Source organism: Zonotrichia leucophrys, chromosome Z (assembly GCF_028769735.1).
Source record: "Zonotrichia leucophrys gambelii isolate GWCS_2022_RI chromosome Z, RI_Zleu_2.0, whole genome shotgun sequence".
Taxonomy (NCBI): domain Eukaryota; kingdom Metazoa; phylum Chordata; class Aves; order Passeriformes; family Passerellidae; genus Zonotrichia; species Zonotrichia leucophrys.
The window spans coordinates 50,585,279-50,607,231 of record NC_088200.1 but is presented as its reverse complement, the minus strand read 5'-3'; the positions used below and the strand labels follow the sequence as shown (position 1 = coordinate 50,607,231).

The following is a 21,953-nucleotide window of genomic DNA, read 5'->3' as shown; positions in this document are numbered from 1 at the left end:
TTTTAAAATTTTTACAACTTTAATATACTTGTGTTGCTTCTGAGAATGCCTCTTTCTGTTCTCATAAATGGCTATCTCTTACATAAGGCTTGAAGTAAAAAACACAAGCTAAAAATACGAATGCATTCAAGAAGAAAAACAAAGTATTTCAATAATTTCTATCAAAAATTATTTTGGCTGGATACTGGGGAAAATACTGGAAAAATTTAGGTAGGGATGCAATGCAGTTTTCCAAAGCTTCTGAGGGACTACTCCACAGTCTTTTTAGTTCTCTGACTACAGCTGGATGAAAGGAGGTAAACAAACTCTTGCATTTCTCTAATTTTATAAAAGAAGGTATAAAAGGTCTAAAATGAAAAATCATGATCTTGTTCATTTCTTGATACAGTCATTTTCATTGATAAGGAAGAAAATAATTCATTATACTGGCTTTGATCAGAAAAAGCAAGCAAACGCTGCATTCCTCATAGGCTCCTACGCAGTAAGTATTTAAATTTTTACAACAGCTGCTGATTGTGTTAATTTTTTATACTCAATTTTTAGAACAGCAAGATAAAAACAGTACTTTCCTCTTGAATAATCACCCTACTAATGTAATTATAGTAATGAAGCACATAATAAGGGAGTTTCTAAGGTCCAGAATATATGTTAGCGAAGTTGTATGATTTCAGTTTTTTTTCCTTCCTACTGCCATTTTTGTTCTTAAGAAATAAGATCGTTGCCGGAAAAAAAAACAGTTTTAATGATTTCATTTGGAAAAGATCATTGCTTCTTGAAGTTTTGCATTTCCCCAACCACACAACCTCTTTTCTTTTTTTATAATAGAAACATAGTATTTTGCTTGAAGTATAATGTATCATTTGCCCAGTGCATGTTTAAATTAACCTCTCCTTCCCAGCTGCTTCTTCTCTAGTACAAAGTAATCTCTTCCATTAATCTGGGAGAAGCAGGGAGAATGTGCGGTGGGTTTAGAGCCTGTCTAAAACCTGGGAAGATAGAATGTGGCTGAGAAGGTACTGAGCCAAGTCTGTGGCCACAGAGGAATGAAGAGCTGGCTTTATATCACAACTGCATGTATTTGGTACACAGAAATGTAGTCAAGAAATAAAATGTTGAATTCTTCAGGCTGTAAGCTGTGATACACCATATTCAGGTTCTGTTTTGACTTTTAACACATCTTGGTTGTAACCATTTCTCTTGTTTACTGAGTAATAAAATGAAATAAGAAGCTATGCACTTTTTGATGTTGGAGATTTGAGAGATTGGTTCATGTAGCCTTAGGTTATTCCTATTCATTGGCTGCAAAGGCTACACAGTACTTTCTGTGATGCAGGCAGTCTCCTTGCTGCCTCTCTGCATCATGCAGGATGTCCACTTTCTGTTCCCTGGGGTTTCTCTGTTGTCTATATTCTGTAGCACTTCTTACAAATTGAGAACTAAATTTCAAAACATGTCACTCTTGGTATTTGAATTGGGAATGTTGTTGTAGTCCTGTGCAATCTTAAACTGCATGGAGACTGGAAATATGAGTAATTAGGCTTGTTTGCTACTAAGGAATTATGTTGGCAAAACAGCTGCAGCTTTTAGGAAATATGTGTTGTAGTAGCACTGTGTGGCACGGCAGCTGACATTCTGATCAGAATTTTGGTACAGAAGATTAACTAATGGCAAAACAATCTAATAGGAAAAAAACTGTGGTTCACTATGCAAAAGTATACAGAAAACCTGAAATAAATCTTATTTTTGATCACCTGGTAGCCCTACCATGTCACAATAATAACATGCAAGTGAAGGTAAGTTCTTCAACAGTCTTGAATAAAACATTAATATGTATGGTTTATGACAATCCAAAGCACAGTAATTAGAAATAGAGGTTGTTTTACAGATGAATAGGCAGTTTCTGCTTTAGAGAGCTGCAGTGAAGGAAGAGGGAGTTGAGAGTAAAGAAAGGATGCTTGCTTACAGAGAGATGTTGACTGCCCAGTCAAGGCATGTGGTAGGGCTAGTTGCAGACACATGGCATATGGCAAAAAAATATGGCAAAATTTGTACACATTGAGTATTTTGGCAGTTTCCCTGAAAGGCCTATGGAAAAAGTGAAGCACAGTACTAGTATCAGTCATATGTAGGCATGTCTATCTTGCAAATTTGCAAGTCTAAGATTGTGAGCTAGCTCTAGCTAGATGCTGATTTTCTTTCCAGTGCAATACATTTTGACTTTGATACTGCTTTTTTCTTTACAGTGGGGTAGAATTTCTTCCCAGTTTTGTGTAGGAGGGATTCCACTGAAGAAAGATCACAGAAGAAAAACTATGCCCCTGAGGCTTTTTTTTCCCCATGGCCTTCTTTAATGATCTTTCATGAAGAGGCAGGCTTAATTACAGAGCTCATTGCTCAAGTGTTCACACATATTTGTCCCATATTTTTGCTTTCTGTAGGGAGAATTGGATTGTTGTCTGTGGAGCAAGCAATGATTTGGGATCTGTTCAGAATGCCTGATAGACATGTCTATCAGCATATTTCATGATTAAAAGGAAATATTGATTACTTCTTTATTAAAAACATATGTAGGCTTAAGTGTCTACCTTCTTTAGTTTCAGAATGCTTTGCTTTTTGTTGAAGATCCATCCAGATACTGGTCAAATCTTTTAAGGAGTTTTTCTATAATTTTAGTTAATCAGACTGTGTCGTGTTGGTAATACTCTTTGTTGCTTGAGCTGATTGTCATAATTTATTTTCTGATCTTACAGTGTAAGTAGTAGGTTGATACTGTATTTTGTTTTCTGTGGATTGAATGTGTTTTCTTACTTGATTCTATTTATTTAGCTTCATGATAGGTTCCCATTTCAACAGGGTTGAGGAGCTCTGTGGGTAAGCAATGCCTTACATTGAGGGAGTTCTGGTTCATTCAGGGAAGAGCAAGGAGGTAGAAAGGGTCTTTGCAGATTTGTGCAGACAAGCACAAAAATAGTGCTTGTCTACTTTGGTTGAAAGTGTTTGATCAGCACAGTTTTGGGGTGCTCTGTAGATGCAGGTGCTACAAGTTACTTGCTAGGAATAACAGCAAGGTTTTCAAGAATAGCAAGGCACAGTGAGTCTGTGTAATTTCTGGGTTTGTTATCTTTTGGGTTTTTTTGAAGCACAGTTATAGTTAAGCTATAAAACTGTAATGAACTGTATATGACTATCTCTCCTCTGGGACTTCTGTGTCCTGATAAATGTTCAACTTCTGAGCATGTCTTTTCAAAGGCTTGTTGACCTCAAACTTGTATTCTTAAACAGAATTTTATAACTTCTGCTTAAAGGAATTGCAATATATTAGCATGATTTTTCGTTTGTCATCTTTTGTTCAAATGTATATGTGTGTGTATATATCATGTGGGGATATGCTCCTACTACTAAGGCAATTATGAAAGTCTTCATTAACTGTGATGTGGTAAGGGCAGCTGTTAGTGTTCTTGTTTTCAAGCAAAGTCTATTCTCAGTCTTTTCTTCACAGTTGATGTGTTTTAATGTTTCCCCCATTCCCGTTCACCTAACTTGTCTTTCTTTCCTCTTCAGTGGAGATAGTTTATGAACTCTCCAGACTACATACTTCTTTCTCCCCCCTCCTGCATCTCCTGCTTCCTTCCAGGTGTACATTGATGTGACAGCACAGCCTAACTCAAGCTCTTCAGTATAACATGGCCTTAAGATTGAAGAATTAAGATTACAGATTCATTATTGTATATGTAGCTTTAGAATAAAATATAAATTTTTTAGAGTAAATCTTAACAATTTAGACCTTAATCCCTTTATTGTTCATCTTTCATCTATTTTAAATCTGTATTTCTTTTCTAAATTTTTGCAGACATCATGGGAATAATATTCTTCTGTGCAGGTTAGCAAAAATTTGGCACATTCAGCCACACAAAGGGTAGCCAGAATTCAGTGTGTTGGGGGTGAATGTTTACACTTTATTTGGGTGGAGGGGGAAAAGGGAAAGAAGGGGGGTGCGGGGGGAAGCTTTGTTCTTCACCTTTTAAAGAAAAATCTTTTCCTTGAAAGCTATCTGCACTGTTCAGGCCTTACCACAGTACCAAAGCAGCAATGGTCTTCTGAGTTGATATCTACAGTGGCTTCTCTTGATTTTCACCAGGACTTGGCTGTGGGTGAGGAAAGTCTGCTTCTTCCATCATTGCTCCTTCTATATTACGAAAGAAAATGTACCCTCTGTGCCCTGTCCACCCGATTCCCAAACTCCCCCCTCTCCCCTTGGCTACATTAACTTAGTAACAGTGTTTTTTTTCTCAGGCCTGGCACTAATTATGTACTTGGAGGGTGACCCTTCCAGGGTACCGCCCCATGAACTGCTGTAATTCAGGTCACCTTCTCCAGGACTCATCTCTGTACTTTGTCTATTTTCTCATCTTCTTTCTTCAGGGTAAGCAGCGTTTCCTTCATCCGTTCTAATCCATAGTATTGGTTTTTTGCCTTTTCAATTTGTTAGTATCCTTCCTAGTTGTGGGCCTAATGCTGGGTAGAAGTTGGAGGTTGGAGAATCAATTGGCACCCACTGCTGTGATGTTGAACTGTTCTGTTCTTAGTGTGACACTTGCAGAATTATCTCTGGCTAAACCTGAGATAAACCTTCTAGTGATCCAGGCTGGGTGGTGGTGAATGGATAACTGTGGCAGTGCTCAAATTTAGAGTGGGTAAACTGTGTTTACCCTCAGCTATGTTTTGGTGAGAGGTGCTTGATGAGCAAGTGACAGAGACTAGATGGACAAAGTACTTACCTTTCATTTAAGCAGAAGTTACCTGGAGTCTTGGCTGTCTCCGAGTTTGTGTCCTCTAAAATGCTACCTTCTCTGAGTTGTATTTGGGAAATCATGATTAATCTTCACAGCAGCAGCTTTTCCTGCTGTTGCTCCTAGGTTCTATTCCAGTATGCTCCCACAAAACTGCTTGTCTCCATAGAAGAAGAAAGGTTGTTCTTTTGGAGGTCCCTCACTCTATAGCCTTAGGTTGCTTCCTTATCTGGCATAAAGTAGTCATGCACCCAATCCAATCAGTTCAGGGTTTTTTATACTTTCCTCTGCTGTTTAAAAGGTAATTGGAGGTTTCTTGCTTTTGTTTATGATGAACAAAGAGAGTTGCCAGAGACAGGCAGTTATTCACTCTCTGTCTCTTTTGTCCACTTAATGACTGTGTTTCTGCTAGTGACGAAACTGTTAGCCACATGCATTTCTTCACTACAATACAAATCCATACAGGAAGCTTTTTGTTCTAATAAACTTATATTTTAATTTTGCAACATCTAACATTTTTTTCTAAGGAAATTGCTAGAAATTTAATCTACTAACTGAGTAGTATATCCAATTGAGGTTTTAATGAAATAAAATATTTGACAGTTTAAAGTTATAAAAACTGTATGAGTTTGTGTTTGAGTCTGGTCACACACAGCAGTTATTTGTTCAGAATGGGTTTAATTGTTTGCTGTTTACAGCAGTTCAGGCCATCTTGGAAGAGTGACATTTTTGGAACAAAGTTGTATCACATAAAATTCACTTGTAAGCAGTTTAAAATTAATTATCTCATTATTTTCTGGCTTCTAAGTGAGCATGGTTGGTAAAATATATGATTTAGGTAGCAGCCTTAAGCAGATTTTTCATTTGAGGGTGAACAGGTGGATAAACATGATTGTATTCAGCTCATCATAGATATGAATTTAAAGTGCTATTTACAGACTTGAGTTGATATAGTTTCTAACAGTAAAGCTTATTTCAACAGCCATTGAAAAAGCAGCAAGTTATGTCATAGATTATTATTACTAAACATGTTTGGTCTTATATGCAGCATTATTATTTTACTTGGCAGTGCCATGTATTGAAAGTTAAGATGCCTTTTTGACCAGAGACTTATTTCCCTTTCTACCAGGAATACTTTGCATCCTATTGTGAATATCATTCCAATGATTATAACTCCAATCTATGAAATGGTTGCTTGAAAAATAAAGCTGGATTGAAAACACTATATTGAATCAGATGAAAACATGGCTTGCTAAAAGCTCTCATTCTCTGGTTGATTTTAAATGCTCCTAAATAAAGACTGGGTCATGTAATCCTACAAACCCTTGTATTTCATTGAGTGAACTTGAAGGCAGCTGTTTTGACTCTACAGCACTGTTAGGAGGAGTGCTTGAGAGCACCTTTCCCAGTGTTCAGTGCTTGGATGGTTCTTGACCATTCACAGAGGTGCTTGTAGTTCCTTAATTAGAAACAGATGTCCTAAATGGAAAGGATTATTAGAGCATTGTTAGTAGTTCAACTGCTAATAGCAAATTCCTGGCTATATGTTGAAGTTCAGTAGGATATTTTTTCTGTATGCATAAAAAACCAAATTTCTAAATTTTCTGTATACACATGATTGCAGATTGTGATAAAATGATATGTTTGACTTGAAAGATATCAATTCCTTATAATAACAATTTTCCTGAAAAGTACTTAAGTAGAAGATTTCTAAAATATTATAAGGGTTTTTTTCTGTTTTTATTTGTGTGTGTGTAGATAGGTATGTATACTCCTGTCTGCACTTGAATATGACTGTAGGAAAATTCTAAAAGCTGAACCTGTAGATGCATGCTGCATTGACTAAGCTTTTTTGAAAGAAGGCCTTTTTTTTTTTCTAATATTTCCCTAACTGCAGGAAAGAATCCTCTTGGGAAATAAGTGTAAAATTCTAATAGTCTTTTCTTCATTTGTATTTACATAGAAGGATAAAAATTATCCCAGAGAGTGAATGCTTCTACTAAATAACTGCTAATATCATTGCTTTAAATTTAGTTTAATATTTTTATCTTTCTAGTAGTCATTTTTGTTGGTTGCTTTATTAGCATTAACCTAAGAAAACAGCTTTATTTGTGAAGGTTTTCAGCATCTTAGAAAGCACAGCAGAAACATAAGTTGTAATCAGCATCTGGACAACTTAGTTTCAGTTGTTGTATATTTTGATTTCTGGAGTTTGTCTTCTCTCATTTCCTCTCCTTCCCCCAGGACATACCTCATTAATTTACAAATATATCTTGTTTTGTTATTCATCAGATCAACATTTCCATTCTCTTCTTTTCTAAAACTTCAGTTTTCAGTTTTTCTAAAACTTTCAGTTTTCTAAAACTTCAGTTCTGCTTGCTGCCTTAGAACGTCCTTCTCTCTTTCAACACTTCTGTCAGCTACAGATATTTGATCACTACTACTTTCACTTTCCTGTTTATTTGCTTTCTTTAGTACTTTGTTCACTCACATCATTTCAATGAAATTGTTCATCTTTAAGGCTTCCCAGGCCTCCTCTAGGTCAGAAACAGTATTATATTCAGTTTTATATAGATGTAGATGTGTCAGAAATATTTTTTTAACTGAATCTTTCCTTAACTGCTAACTACTGCATTTTGGTTCACTTCATGGAGCAGTGTAGGAGGAATCCCTACAGATAAGGGGCATTCAGTCTGCAGGAACAGACTAAACCCAGCTGTTAAGCTTAAAAGCTGCTGGAAGTTTTATATAGTAAAAGATGTCAGATCTGCAGTGCTGGCTCTCTGTCTACGGATGGAATTCTTTTGGTGCAGATCATTTCCTAATGCAGATGTGTGGCCTCTGCTGCCTTGACATCTGTTGCTTCTCTGAGCTTTGCTGCTTCAGTCTTACCTGTTACCATACATGGAATTTGGTTAACCCCAGCTAAAAGCAGGCCCCACCCATGTTTAGCCTTCATCCAGCCTTGGTTACATCCAGGATTTCTAGCTGTGTACTCCCTTAACCTGTGGCAGAAACTGATTATGTCTCCACTGATATCACAGCTTCTTGTGTTGTGTTACTGCCAGATACTTTCCTTGTGAAGTAATTATCTGTTTATGGTCTTTCCCATTATGTGTGAGTGTCATTCTTCCCTTTTGAAGCACTCTATACCATTGCACTCATCTAGCTATTCTCATACTAACCTAATTTTTTTGCAAGCACTTTCAACTGAGAGCACTATTTGACCATTTCATCAACTGCCGTCTCTGCAGCTGTTCACTTGTTGAGTCTTTTGTGTGTGTGGTAGTGTCATAGCTGAGTGTAACAGGATTTCTCTTTGTTTCAGAATAAGTTTTCTTCTTCAGTAAACATGCTGCATTTTGCTTCGGTTGAATAATACAAGTTGTATTTTTGCTTTGTAAAATCAGATTGGGTTTTTTTAAATGTCCTTGTATGGAGGAAGTATTCTTATGTAGCTGTGTTAAAAGTCCATACACATACGGATGGACAGATGGATGGATGTTGTTGTTATGCATGTATGTTATGTATGTTAAAAAGGTATTTCTAGCAGTTTCACTGGTAATGTATTTTCAGAAGCAGGATCTGTGCTTGAGAGATAAAATAGAACTAACTAACTTATTTTAATACAACACAGTGAAATGAGAAAAAATTCTGTCTTGCAGCTGTTACATTTGTAAACAAATTCTTCTGCATTCTGTCTTGTTTCTTTTAAGAAGCTGGTAGCTCAGACAGGCCAAGGATTTCTCTCAAACCTCAGCTGAGCTTTTATACAAGCTTACAAAATCACATAGTAGTAGTTGCCTTTCTATTTGCCTGAGGTAGGATTAGTACTCTATATACTACACAGTGATAGCACTTAAGTCCAGTTGGACATTAGGAGGAATTTCTTCACAGGAAGGGTGAAGGATTGATTAAACATTGTAATGGCCTGCCCAGGGAGATGGTGGACAAGATGTTTAAGGGAAGACTGGACGTGGCACACAGTGCCATGGTCTAGTTCACATGGTCATGTTTGGGCAAAGGTTGGACTAGAATGATCTCAGAGATCTTTTCCAGCCTAATTGATTCTGTGATTCTTTAATCCGGTTTTTTCCAGGTGACTCATTTCTGGCTACAAACCCTGTCTAATTACTGTCTGTTTTTTAATTCCATTTCATGTCTTGGGTTTGTAAGTTTTTCAGGAACAGGGCTCTCTTCCTGATAAACAAGAAGTGCTTGATGTGTATGGTTGCTGGCAATATGTTGTTCTCTGTCCTACCAGATGCAAATTAGGACTGTAGCAAAGGACACAATTTGAAATTACTTGGAAGATAACCTTTACATCCAAATCAGGCAATGAATGCCTGTAGAATAAAAAGTGAATTTTGCTGTCAATGATAATTGGGGAGGCTTTTGAAGTATCTTTTCTATTTTGAGTGTATACTTGCAAATATAAATGCAGAAGTGGCTTATCTCTCCCCAGTGAAGCACACACACACAAAACATGCAGTTTTCATTACTTAGCTATGTCTCAAGAAAGATTTATTTTTCTGTTTTCTTCTGCCAGTTTCAAGGGAAGAATGCTCTGAAAATACTTAACACACTAATTGAATCAGGAAAATCAAAGGGGTCACCTGTTGGCCATGTCTGCTTTAGCTGTCTCTTTAGGTTGTGTTTCAAGCTGAGTTTGTTGGTTTTTTAAGCAACATCTGTTCTAACTCTTGTTTTCTGTGTGTGTGTGTGGAGAGAGGATGTTTAAGTATGTTAAGCCATTTGTTCAAACTGGCCTTGCGGCAGCATCAAAGAAATTTGAAAGGCAATGCTAACATTTTAAAGAAAAAATGTCCAGAGCAGCAGAAAGTAAATACACCATGCCTTGATTTTTGGAAGATATTTAAAGCAATTTCAAAGAAAAAGTATTAACTTGAAATTACTCAATATTGACCTGTTAATGACAGCTTGTTATTAACAGTTGTTACCTCCTGGCCATGCTGGGGATGGTGTTTAATGGTATTTGAAGAAGAGATATGCAAAAAGAGGAGTTTTAGGTATTCTTTAAGGAGACCTTAGTGTTAAAGGCTATCCAAGAGGGATGAGACATGTTGTGATGGAAGACCATACGGATATTTCTCGTAAGTTGGTCCTTTGTGAATTCTTTTCTGAGTGTTTTTGACAGTAGAAAGTTCAATTCATTCTGCTCATAGTATTTTGCTTCTGAAGCTACAGATTTCTTTTTGTTGTTGTTGATTTTGGGGGGGGGGGGTGTTTGTTGGTTTTTTTTGTTCTTTGTTTTCTCTTAGTTTATGACATCTGGATTTAGTTACTGGATATTGCCCCAGCAGTGGGGAGGAAGAGGAAGTACAGAATTTGGATTAATGCAAATGTTCTGTAGGAAGATCAAACATAAATAACTGGTTTAGTCCTGTCTCCTGTGTGTATCCACAATTTGTGTACTAGATGATAGCTTTACTGATATCTCTGCAGGTTTTTATGTTTTGATTTACATCTTAAAAGCTTAATTTAAACAAATTTACAAACTGGTGAAACCCGAGTCATAAGATAAATATAAAAATTCAGTTGAACAGGAGCCTTTTCACTGCAGTCTATAGCTGAACAACTCCTGCACAAATCTATAAAGATTGTTTTAAAATATATATTTCTTTAGATTGACAAGATTTTTTATTGTTGCACACTTGAAACATTTCTTCTTGATTCCACTCTTTTCCAGCACTTTTGCACTCTGTGATAATTAATTATGCCTTCTGTAGTAAACAAATTACTTGAAATTATTGAAGTCTGTCTTAAAATAATCTTTTTCCTTTTCTGTCTTTTTCCAAAAATAGATAATATACCTGAGAGAATCCCCAGAAGATGTGTACAGGCTTATATTGTCAGGAAGTGTTTCATATCTTCCTTTCAGGTAAATAACAAGTTGATAGAACTTTCTGTACCTTGATATTTTGAAGAAGAATGTAAAATTTTTCAGTACTAATTTCTGCTGTGTTGGTTTTCTGGGGTTTTATTTCATTTTGTTTTGTTTTGGGGTGGACTTTTCTTTGTTTGAGGGGTTTTTGTTTGTTTGTTTTTTTGTGGATTGTTTTTGGGTGGTTGGTTTTTGGGTTGCATTTTTTTTGGTGTTGAACTTTTTACTTGGGACACACTCACTGTCCTAACCTTAGGTATTCAGTGAATCAGAGGTGTTACCAGCTGATAGTGAAGTGTCCCAGCAGAAGGGGAAGGAGCCCCACTGTTTGTATCCACTCATTGAGCTTTTTAATCTTCCTTATTGCTTCTCACCTGGCAGTCTGATTTTGTGCCAGTAGCTGATAGTTAAACATATCGAAATATCTGTCATTCACCACAGAGGGCTTGCAATACTTAATAGCATTCTTTATGCACAAGGCAGTATTTGCAGATTTCTGCACATATTTGGCAAGTAGGAAGTTGTCATCAGTGTATTCGAGGAGCCATCTCTGTTGCCTGTGCCCTACTGTGCTATGCCTCCAAAACATATCAGAGTGGTTGCAGTTCCCTGTGAGGATCACGGCCTAAGAATGTGAGGCTGCTTCTACCTGACTATAAAAGGCTTTATCTATTTGTTCCTTCGCATCAGGTGGTCTAAGAGACACGTGCTACTACGATGTCAACTTTATGTGTCCTTGCTTTGACTTGAGTAACATTCTATTATTTCTGTCTCCTCCTAATTTCTGCCCTTTTTCACACTGATTCATAAGGAAGGAAAGGATAGAAAAAATTACTAGAGACAGCTGTCCAGGTTCTTCAAAATTCTTCTTTATCTCAGCTGAAATTTGAACGTGAAATGTTTTCTACTTATTAGAAACATTAGCTGATAAGGGCTGCATGGTCTTAAGGTGTTCTGCCAAGGCATAATGGTTCTCTGGTGTAGATTCAGTTTAATTTATTTATTTACTTCACTGTAATATTTCTGTGGAATTCGTAATCTGTGGTGCTTATGAAATTTTGTAATGGTCACATACTAAGAACATGCAATTCCTGGATCAACAGAATTAAAAAACTTTTCACTGAAAGGAGCTGTTTTAATGAAAGTAGTTTCTCCTCTTGTATAAGCATTAACTATTTATGCTTCTTAAGGAAAATATTTTATTATATTTACTAAGGAAAATATTTTCTATTTTATTATATTTACTATAATTTATTGTATAATTACTATTAGATTTATATATTTACTATATTTACTAAATATTTTAGTATAACAGTCCATGTCAGAAATTGAACATTTCTGCTTTACAAAAACTGTGGCTGGAGTAATCTTACTCTTGTATCTGTCAATACAACTTATTTTATGTTGTTATTCTTGTAAGATTCAGTGTATGGGAAATGAAGTAATCATTTGATATAATTATTTCAGTTTAATAATTATTACCTTGAAGTAATTTTAAAAGGTGTTTTACAGAAGTATCTTCAATTGCTTTCACTTGGATTAAAATACAGTAATTATGTTTTGGTCATTGTATCTTATAGGGATGCTTCCTTTGGTACTTGCAGTTTTCATCTAACGTTACTGGACTGTTTTCATGCAATAAACAAGGTCAGTAAATGAATATTTTTTCACATTTCAAAAAAATAGCTAAATGTTGCCCATCAGAAGAAGAAGGCTCAGGAAACTAGGATCCAATTAAAGCTGTGAACTAGCAGATCTGCTGATTGTTGCCTAGTTTACTATGCATTATGCATTGTCACAAAATAGATACAGCATTCTTAGAAGTCTACCAGTACTTTATATAATCAACAAGTGAAGATATTGTAGAGGGAATTCTGAATTTTACTTGTGTAATCTATTGGGACAGTAATTCACCTCTAATCCTAAGAGCTATGTGTTAGGTTTGTTGTATGCCCCCTGGTGTTATGTATTAGGCTGAACATAGCCTTTCAAAGGGTTTTGAATGGGTTTGCTATATACTTCTGGCATTTGCAGCACATGGTAATGATTTCAGATTTTGCTTTAGTAATAGAAATAGAACAAATGTTAGGAGTAGGTGCTTCTTTTTTTAACTATAAAAAATATAAAATCTCGGTTTTATAGCAATATAGCAGTGAAGTAATGCAGCATTAAAGGATAAGGGAATCGAACCACATTATTTTTAGTCTGTATGAATAGTGAAATGGAATTCTGCAGCTCTCCACCGTACTATTGTGTTTTGTATAATGGGTATCTCTACCAAATAGTGATATTTTTACTGGTTAAGTCATCTTCTTGAAGATTGGTGATTTTTCAGCTTTTCTGGGTATTTTGAAATTGGTTATTTGTATGCCAAGACTGGTGCATTGTTGTTCTTGCAGATGAACAAGAAAGAAAGCTGCAGAAGATTAGGTAGTAAAAAAGAAAATTGGAATGTAGTATTGTTAATATCTGGAGATATGAGGTTTATCTGTGTATGTCTTCCTGTTTTAACAAATGGATAAACTATTAGTTACTCAAATGTTTACATTTTTTATACAGTGTTAAGGATTATGGTTGTGGCTAATTATGGGACATCATGGACTCACAGTAATATCTACTTAGGACTTTGTGACTGCAAGCAATTTGAAATCAGTGAAGATATTAGCAAATAGAATTTGTGCACAAAAAATATCTCCAATCCTTGAATGTGGTCTTTAGAATCTACTTAGAGCTTCAATAGATATTTTTTGCTGGTTATTTTTCTTTTTATTTTGTGCAGCTAGCAATAATGAAAAGACTAAATGCTTGAGTAGTCTGGGGTTTTTATAGTGATTTCGTGAAAACAAAAAAAGTTGATTTACTAACTTCACTTATATTGAGACTTATAAACCTAGTTTGAAGCAAGGCTGAGTTTTTCTGTATTCTTAAGTTTTGTGAAGAAAGAAGGGGAGAGTGTGTATTAAAGGACTTCACATAACCAAAACCAGTAATAAACTGTCCTCATTGAAGAGGCATCTTTGTTAAGAACTGTGTTCTGAATTTTAGGCTTTGCAGTATGGTTTCCTGGATTTTAGTACGTTTGATGTAGATGAATATGAGCATTATGAAGTAAGTGTTCAGTATCAATCTCTTGATTTGTTTGCTGTTACTAATGCTAAAGCAATTGCTTATAATTTCTGCTATTTTTTTGTAGTATTAAGTTCCATTTTTGTTTTGTCTCTTTAAGTTATGATAGTTAAATAAAGGTTCACGGTCAGAGAGAGAATAGTAAAACCCAGATTTAAGCATAATTATGTTCAAACATGGGGAAAAGCAGAAACCAAAATGGAAATAAATGGGAGTCTCCTTTATTAGTAAAACCCTGGATATTCTTGAGGAGTCTTGATGAAAAACTAAAGGGCATACAAGCCCAAGTCTAACTGAATGCTAGAGAACAATCAAAGTATGTATTTGAGGACACATGGCAAAAATGTAATAACGCTCTTTGAGGTAAAGAAGAAAACAGGGCTGGGAAACTCCAAGTGCATAAAATTCACTTTGGGTCATAGGAAATTATTGTCACAATGAAATACTGCAACTCCTGACTGTACACTGTCTCAGAAATGCAAAGCTGCCAGATGTCTGTAAAGAGAAAATTAAATGGTCCTAGAGCTGAAAAATTAATTTTATAATTTGTGTATGGTGGTAAGGCCAATTGGTAAGACCAATTTAGAATCGTATCAAAACTGAAAATTTGAAAGTTGCTCTTCATCTCAAGGGCATGAGTTGCGTTGGTCTACACCTCTGATTTAGAAAGACAGGGACACAGGAGAAATGTGAGGTTTGAGAGCATCAGCATCCTCATGATGAAAAAGAAAGCAGCCAACTAACACACCTTCCTTTGACAAAAATTATACATAAATTCTATCTAGCATGTATTTTGAAACAATAAGGAAAAGCCTGAAAATACAGGGATAATGATAAACCAAGCATTTTCTCTTGACAGAGAGCAGAAAATGGAGATTTTAACTGGATAATACCAAACAAATTCATTGCCTTCAGTGGACCTCATTCAAGAAGTAAAATTGAAAATGGTATGCTTAAAAAAGGAGGTGGGGAACACAAGCCCACTACTTTCTTAGTTGATTGTTATCAGTAAGAACAAGCTTTAAAAATTGTTCCTCAAACAGTGTGTTTTTTCCTTGGCTCTTTTCCTTTTATAAGAACTCTGGCAGTAAAATTTTAATGCTTGGTTTAATTGTATCTGACCTAGGTGATTGTATTAAAGTTCCATTTTCAGTTAGTCTATTTCTTGTCTCTGTTTTGGGAGTATTTTCATATCTTTTTTTTAAAATATTTTTTATTTCTTCAGTTTAAGCCTTACTCTTTTTTTATCTTATGTTCTCAAATAGGCTATCCCCACCATGCTCCAGAGGCTTATTTCCCATACTTCAAGCAAAAGAAGGTCACCACTATAATACGCCTCAACAAAAAACTGTATGATGCCAAACGATTTACAGATGCTGGATTTGAGCATTTTGATCTCTTCTTTGCTGATGGAAGCACACCTAGTGATACTATAGTTAAAACATTTCTAAATATTTGTGAAAATGCTGAAGGTGTAATAGCTGTCCATTGCAAAGGTATGATGCAAAAATCAGTTTATATCACTAGTGATGTTTATAATTGCAGTTCCTGAGCTATTTTGCAGTATAATTCTATTATATCTAGTTATTAACATCTCTGCCAAACTGCAACTGTTCCATTAAAATTATTTCTATGATTTTTATTTCTTCTAATTTTCTTAAGTACCAGAAAAATCTTCCAAGCCATTCCCAAAATGAGACTGGGGAAAGTGAGATTTACGATATTAATAGCTGTTTCTGCTAGAAAGTGTTAGTATTTTCAAAGGATGCTTTGGGCAGGCATTTGAAGTCCTGTCAAGTTTTCTCTGAAAATATAGGTTTAAATATACCAAGTGGTAAACTTTTGGAAACAGTGCTGTATTTTGGGGATATTTCTCAAAGTGTATGAGTGTTCTTCTGTAGCTACCAAAATCTTCATCCCTCAGAAACTATACTAGTTTGGGCACACTCTGAATATCCATTCCTCCTGAGTTAGGCTGTGAAGATTTTAAGAGCCTGGCCAATGTTATTTTTTTCGGTTGTTCTAGAGGCAGTATATTTCCCTTCCCATACCATCTTTAATAGTCTATCAGACATTTCTTCTCCACAACTTTGCATCACTAGTGTATCTGATAATGCTGTGATTGAAGGAGAAGGGCATTTTCCTAACCTGTTTCTTTGGACCTGCAAAGACTGCAGTTTTGTTCCTGTATCTGCCATCTGTTTGCTGCATTTAACAGAATTATACTGGAAAGTGAAAGAATAGTTGAAACCAGCACCTTGACTCTGGGAAAACAAGTTCATACTCTTATTCGTCACTGAGGTGATAAATTCAGGCATATCGCTTAATTGGTTATGCCAGAATATTGAGTATCAGTAATACAAGTGCTTTGTTATTATTCAGATTAAGGTGTTCTTTGGTAGATGTCAGACTAATGGTGTCTAGACTGTGCTTACTCTTGAGGAAGTTTAGAATGCTGTAGCCTGTTCCTAAAGCTGTCGTGGAAGTCATGGAAAGCTAAAGCAAGTTCCTAAAGCAAGTCATGGAAGCTACTGTGTGGTTGTCTTGGCTGTTGTGTTATACAGAAGATTTTACAGTGGTGTTGATCAGTTAATTGTTAAATGAGCTAAGGTGGTGTGTGGTTTGCATGTGCAGCAAGTGATTAAGGAGAGATGCCACTTAGCTGGAGCAGTCCTCTCTTGCTTCTCATGTTTTTCCAAGGTAAATAGAACTGTTTTGAGGGCCATTTTAAATAAGGTTTCTCACTCTGGAGTACTTCTTTTCCTGTGCTAGCTAGTGCCCAGACTTGCTTATTGCAAAATTTGGTTTTTTCTTGGGAGTTAAAGAGATTAATTAGAGGGGGGCTGGGAGAACATCTGATTTCAATGCAATGTATGATTAATTTGCAAGAAGGTGCTGGGAGAATTCTGAAAAGAAAAATAAGGCAAACTGTTTTATCGCATGCTTATAAGCATTCTCATACCTTCATACATATTCATAGATAGATAAATAAAGGTAGCTAAACTTACAGATCTTTGTAAAGTTGCTGCCTTTGGAGGGTTACCTCACTCAAAGAAAATATGGACAGCGTGTTAGTAACCTTGTATATGATGAAACAGATTAAAGAGTAAGTTTCCCTTACCACATTTGATAAGTAGGGGTTTGTTTTGATAAATTAGGCAGGTAACTACTTGTCCAAGTAACAGTGTCTGTAGTTACAACAGATTCCAGATGAAGATGGATATATAAAAGAAGCCATTCTTTTATATTGCACAGCTGGTCTTGGACGAACTGGCACACTTATTGCCTGTTATATCATGAAGCATTATCGGATGACAGCTGCTGAATCTATTGCCTGGATCAGAATAAATAGACCTGGTTCTGTCATTGGACCACAACAGCATTTCCTGATGGAGTAAGTAGATTGAGTGTAAATTATTGCCAAAAATAAATCTAGATGTCTTTTTCTTCTTCTTCTTCTATTGTACACTTAACAATCCTCAGTGTTAATTTGTTGTGTTTTGGGCCTTTTTTTCCATGTTATGATAGCAAACAGGCAGAACTTTGGACAGAAGGGGATATTTTCCGTGCAAAGTTGAAACGAAACCATAAAATTGCTGTAACAAGAATTCTGTCAGGAGTAGATGATATTTCAATTAATAACACAAGAAACAGGAGAACCATCCAAAAGGACATTGAACTGGTAACCATCCAAATATTGTGCTCTTGTAAAAGTTGAAACTGTTGAGAATCTCTCAGGTTTTGAAAAAACCTGTGAGTGCACAAAAACTTTGTTAATCAAATTTTTTTTCTGTTCACCCTTTTTATATAAAAGGATATGGGGGTGGGGGAGGAAACTAGGGATGGCAATTATGAAAAATGGAGTTTAGCACACAGGTGAAGTAGGAGCATCATCATGTTTTACTCTTCTGTAATTATGTCAACAATAGAAAAAACATACATTCTGCAATCAAAAACACTGATTTCATTTTGGATTGTCTGTTGCTTTACTGTGTGTATTGAAATGGAGGGGATGAAAGGGTGGGTTATGCTTATCATTTTTACTCATTTTAGTTTCTAAGTAATTGCAACTTCTGTAACACCTTTTGATGGTGCTTTTTGAAAAAGACAGTACCACTGTTTTAAAAAGGCAAGTGAAGAAGGGAAATGCTGTATTTAGTGAAGATCATACTGTACCTAAACAAAGATTTCATAATATATTGCTTCCAATGCTTTAAAAGGAGACAATATTCCAATGCATGTAAGTCATGACACCACTTAATGGTTTACAGCTTCTAAGGCAGCAAACAGGAAACTGGAAGAAACAGAACTATATTTATGCAAGTGAATTTTCTTTGACTTTATCCTGTTGAGATGATTCTAATTTTAAGCTTTAAGATAAAGTTAATTCTTATATATCAAAGTGCCTATATTTAATCTTGATTTATCCCTTTCCCCCCTCCACTTATCCAGTACAGTGATGATGATGAAACAAACTGTTTAACACAAGGGGATAAGCTTCGTGCTCTGAAAAGCAAAAGGCAAGCAAAAGCTCCAACTGCATCTCCACTAGCGTAAGTCAGTTTCTGAATATATAAAATGCCAGAAACACTTTTATCCTTTTCTTCATGCATACTTCCCATTGCCCACAGATTTTTGCTATCAATGCTGTTTTTATTCCGTTAAAACAAACATGAGGTTCACTATTTCTCTGAAGGCTTGGTGAATGCTGAGGAGGCAGGGCAATTTGGTTAAAGAATTGCATGACTGAATTTCTAGTTTTCTGCATAGTTTTTGATGTTGATATTCTGCACTTTACAAGCTCCTATAGCACTTCTGAATGCTTTTCTTTTAGTTTAATCACAAATATTCCCTTGTCTGTCTTGTGGTAGTATAAAATCAAAAGAATATGACTCTGTGTGGTTTTGTTTGATTGGCTCAAGTAAGGTACGTCCTGGTGTTTGAAGTAAAGTCAGTAAAGTCAGAGTTGAAAGAAGGATTTTTAGCTTCCTTTCATTTTCTCTTCCTTGGAAGAGAACTTTCCCTAAATCCTGTAGGCTTTGTGATAATGTCTGGTGAATCTGGAAGGCAGAGTAGCCACGGTTTCAGTAAACAAATTCAAAGAACTGTATTTCTGTCAGTGAAGCTGGTAGTCTATTTTAGACAAGTTCTGAAACATCACCTGTAAAAGAAAGTTTGCATCTTTTGTAGCTTCTAAGAACTGTAGGTACAAAATACATCTTCCTGCCCTTAAACAAACTGCAAGTGAATGCAACCCTTGGAAAACTTTGCAGGATCACGTTTGATTGCTAGGAAAGCAATGGTGACCCCTGGCTGTCAGACTTTTGGTAATCACACGTTACCAAAGTCACAGGCCACAGTCAACGTGACTTTTATTGTGTTGACCTTCTGAAGGACATGATGCTTCTACCTTGCTGGAATTTTTATTTTCTTTTTCTTCTTTTTCAAGATCACCACTGTAAGCAGACTTTTAGAAAAAGTGAGAAGTATGTAGTAAAAATGTGCTGAAGGTAAAGGAATATATCTCTGGAAACCTTCACACATTGCTATGTCTGATTTCTGCTTTTGTTTTAAATTACTGTCTTCTGTTCATGCTTATCATTTACACAGGCAGCCATATAAGAAACAACATACTCAGAACAAGGACTGTGCCCAGCTGACTTAAAAAATACCAAAATGCACCACCTCAGTTACTTCAAATAACACAGTAAAAAACAACTACCTTGCAGATTAGTTTCCAAGGCACAGAAGTGCCTTAATTGTCAACTACTTAATTGCCATACACTCACTGTATGTTCCATATGATGAATGTGGACTGTGTGATAATCTATTCAGAACCATTGTCCTAATACCTTTTTAATACAAAACCTATCTACTATTAAAATATTATTTGGTTCATGAAACATTCTGCAATATGTCTGCTCTAATTAGTTTGTACTTGTGTAGAATTAAACTAACTGACCTGGAGCTTATAGCTCATTTTTACATTGTGCATTGCTGCTCAAGGAGCTTCAATTTACTTCTTTCTCTTCCCCTGAGTTATTTTTATGGTTGCGACCTGTACTGAAATAATTCAGTGAAAAATGAATGTGTAAGCTCATACATTCCTTTGTGTTACTGTTGTTTTATTGAAGGAATATTTAGCTGCCTTACAAGAATCAGTTTTTTCTACTACAAGAGATGACTGTCTCTTTCCTTTTTAGTTTAGTCTGTTAAAATAATTATTCTTGCAGTGAAATTGTTTACTTTTATCTAAACAAACAAACAAACAAACAGAAGCTTCTAAATCTTCCAAGTAGTTCTATTTCAGAGGAAAAAATAAGGGGGGTGAGGGGGGGCAAAGTAAGAGCACCAGAACCTTGGACAGTTAGTCTTTGAAAAATAGAGGCATTATTTACTTTTAAGTCACAAGGGACTTGTATAGTGTTTATTGAGGTTGGCTGTATAAATTCTTTATGTGTTGATGACTGGATATTTTATGTATGTTCTAATAAGCAATATTCTGCACCTGTGGCAAAGGATTATGAATTGGCTTTTGCTTCTTACATGGAAAGGTAATACACCCCATCATCTCGTTTATATAGTTGCTTGTTTCTGAAAATGTACCTGTCTGTGATGTAAGGTTTTAGTATCAGAATGTATGATTGTGAAGTAAAATGTGTGAATACAGGCTGCTCAAACTGCATAAGAGATGGCAGCAAGTGGTCAGAGATGTATTGTTCCTGCACACAATTCTTTCCAAGTGTGATACAGACTGTGTGAAATAGGTGACTTTGGTGTGGATTTCAGAAGATTTGCTTTGATTCCAGCAGCACATGGGTACCACATTGGCAATTTATGGCTGTATGGATTGTTAGTCATAGAAAGTAAGAAATGCTTGGCAAAGTTTATAGAGCAGTATCCTTTTGAAGAACTTGAAACAAGCTAAAATGCACCAATAGCTTTTACTTTGAATTTTTTTTCATCTCTACCTCCCCCTCCAATCCCTTTTTAGATGGCTCCTAGCTATGCTGGTGTCTACACTGTGTAGCATTGTCATCTGGTGGATTGTATGTGGCTCCCTTCTGCCCAGCCTGCTATTCTGTCTAGATGGTTTAAGAACATAGTAACCATCAGGACTCCCTGAGAGAGAGCCACTGTGTAAGTGTCCCATTCCATTTCTCTACAATAGCTCACACCTTCTGTCTAGTATGTCTCTTAAATGCATGTTTTCATGTCATTTTTCTTACTGGCTTTGTTGCAAGAGTGAATTTCACTGCTCTGGCTTTGTTATATTCTTGTGTATATTATTTGGAATAATTGAGTGATTTTTATGGCTGGCTTACAATATACAAAGGCAAACAGCTCTTAAAATTAGAGTAATTTTTAGTTTTGAAATATTTCTTCTCTGCAGATAAGCAAAACTACATAAGCAAAATTATCTGTAAGAAATAAAAAAGTGCTGCTTTAAAATATGATCCTATCCTTTGCATATTGCAGATGCAAATGTTAGCTTCAGTTTTACTTCGAAGGTCATGAACTTGCAAAGTAGGCTAGTTTCCCAACACATGATTTTATTCCCATGAAATGCCAAGAATTAGAATTTGTTAGAAATGTCAGTAGGTCTTTGTTTCTATGAAGAGATCAAATATTATATGCCATGTCATAAAACATTATTTCTTTTACCTTTTTGACATTAAAGAAGATGGGGCAAGTTGCAGTGTTAGGTCCAGGCTCACTTGTTTACCCAGCCAGTCTGGTTTCATCATCTTTTGTTCACAGTTATGTTTTCTAGAGCTTTAGGAGACTACTTACATTCCTTTATTCTGTTACTTGGATTCAGCAGCTCAGAAAACATTAATAGCATATCAGTTCCTTGAGTACAGTTTTTACTCTTTCTTCACTCCACTTTCATCAGAGTAGCTGCAGTGATTTCTGTGCCTTGCTTCTACTTAAAAGGTGCAATGTTTTCATAAAATGACAACTTACATATTTTGGTCAAATAAAATTCCAACAGCACACAGAACTGTGAGAAAGTGCAAATGAACTTTTTGCTTGTTTGCTTGTTTCTGAGCCTCCCTGGAGCTCCTCTGTCATCATCACCCTCAAAGCAGAATGATTACTTTGGGTGAATACTTGAAATCTTGGTGCTG

The 21,953-nt window shown here is 35.8% G+C and overlaps 1 protein-coding gene across 5 annotated transcripts in view; it reads left to right on the top strand.

Moving 5' to 3' along the window:
- Positions 1-21,953, top strand: part of CDC14B (cell division cycle 14B) — a 43,717-nt gene that overhangs the window by 10,563 nt on the left and 11,201 nt on the right. For 2 of the 5 annotated variants that reach the window (XM_064735517.1, XM_064735516.1), the window contains exons 4-13: positions 389-481; positions 10,616-10,692; positions 12,276-12,342; positions 13,741-13,803; positions 14,681-14,768; positions 15,087-15,317; positions 17,077-17,215; positions 17,350-17,503; positions 18,274-18,374; positions 20,816-20,961. In XM_064735517.1, coding sequence (XP_064591587.1) covers positions 389-481; positions 10,616-10,692; positions 12,276-12,342; positions 13,741-13,803; positions 14,681-14,768; positions 15,087-15,317; positions 17,077-17,215; positions 17,350-17,503; positions 18,274-18,374; positions 20,816-20,927 — 1,125 coding nt within the window. In that variant the 3' untranslated portion in view covers positions 20,928-20,961. Of the gene's footprint in view, positions 1-388; positions 482-10,615; positions 10,693-12,275; positions 12,343-13,740; positions 13,804-14,680; positions 14,769-15,086; positions 15,318-17,076; positions 17,216-17,349; positions 17,504-18,273; positions 18,375-19,431; positions 19,595-20,815; positions 20,962-21,953 lie in introns of those variants that run through there. The other 3 variants (XM_064735519.1, XM_064735515.1, XM_064735518.1) reach the window with 2 other exon arrangements.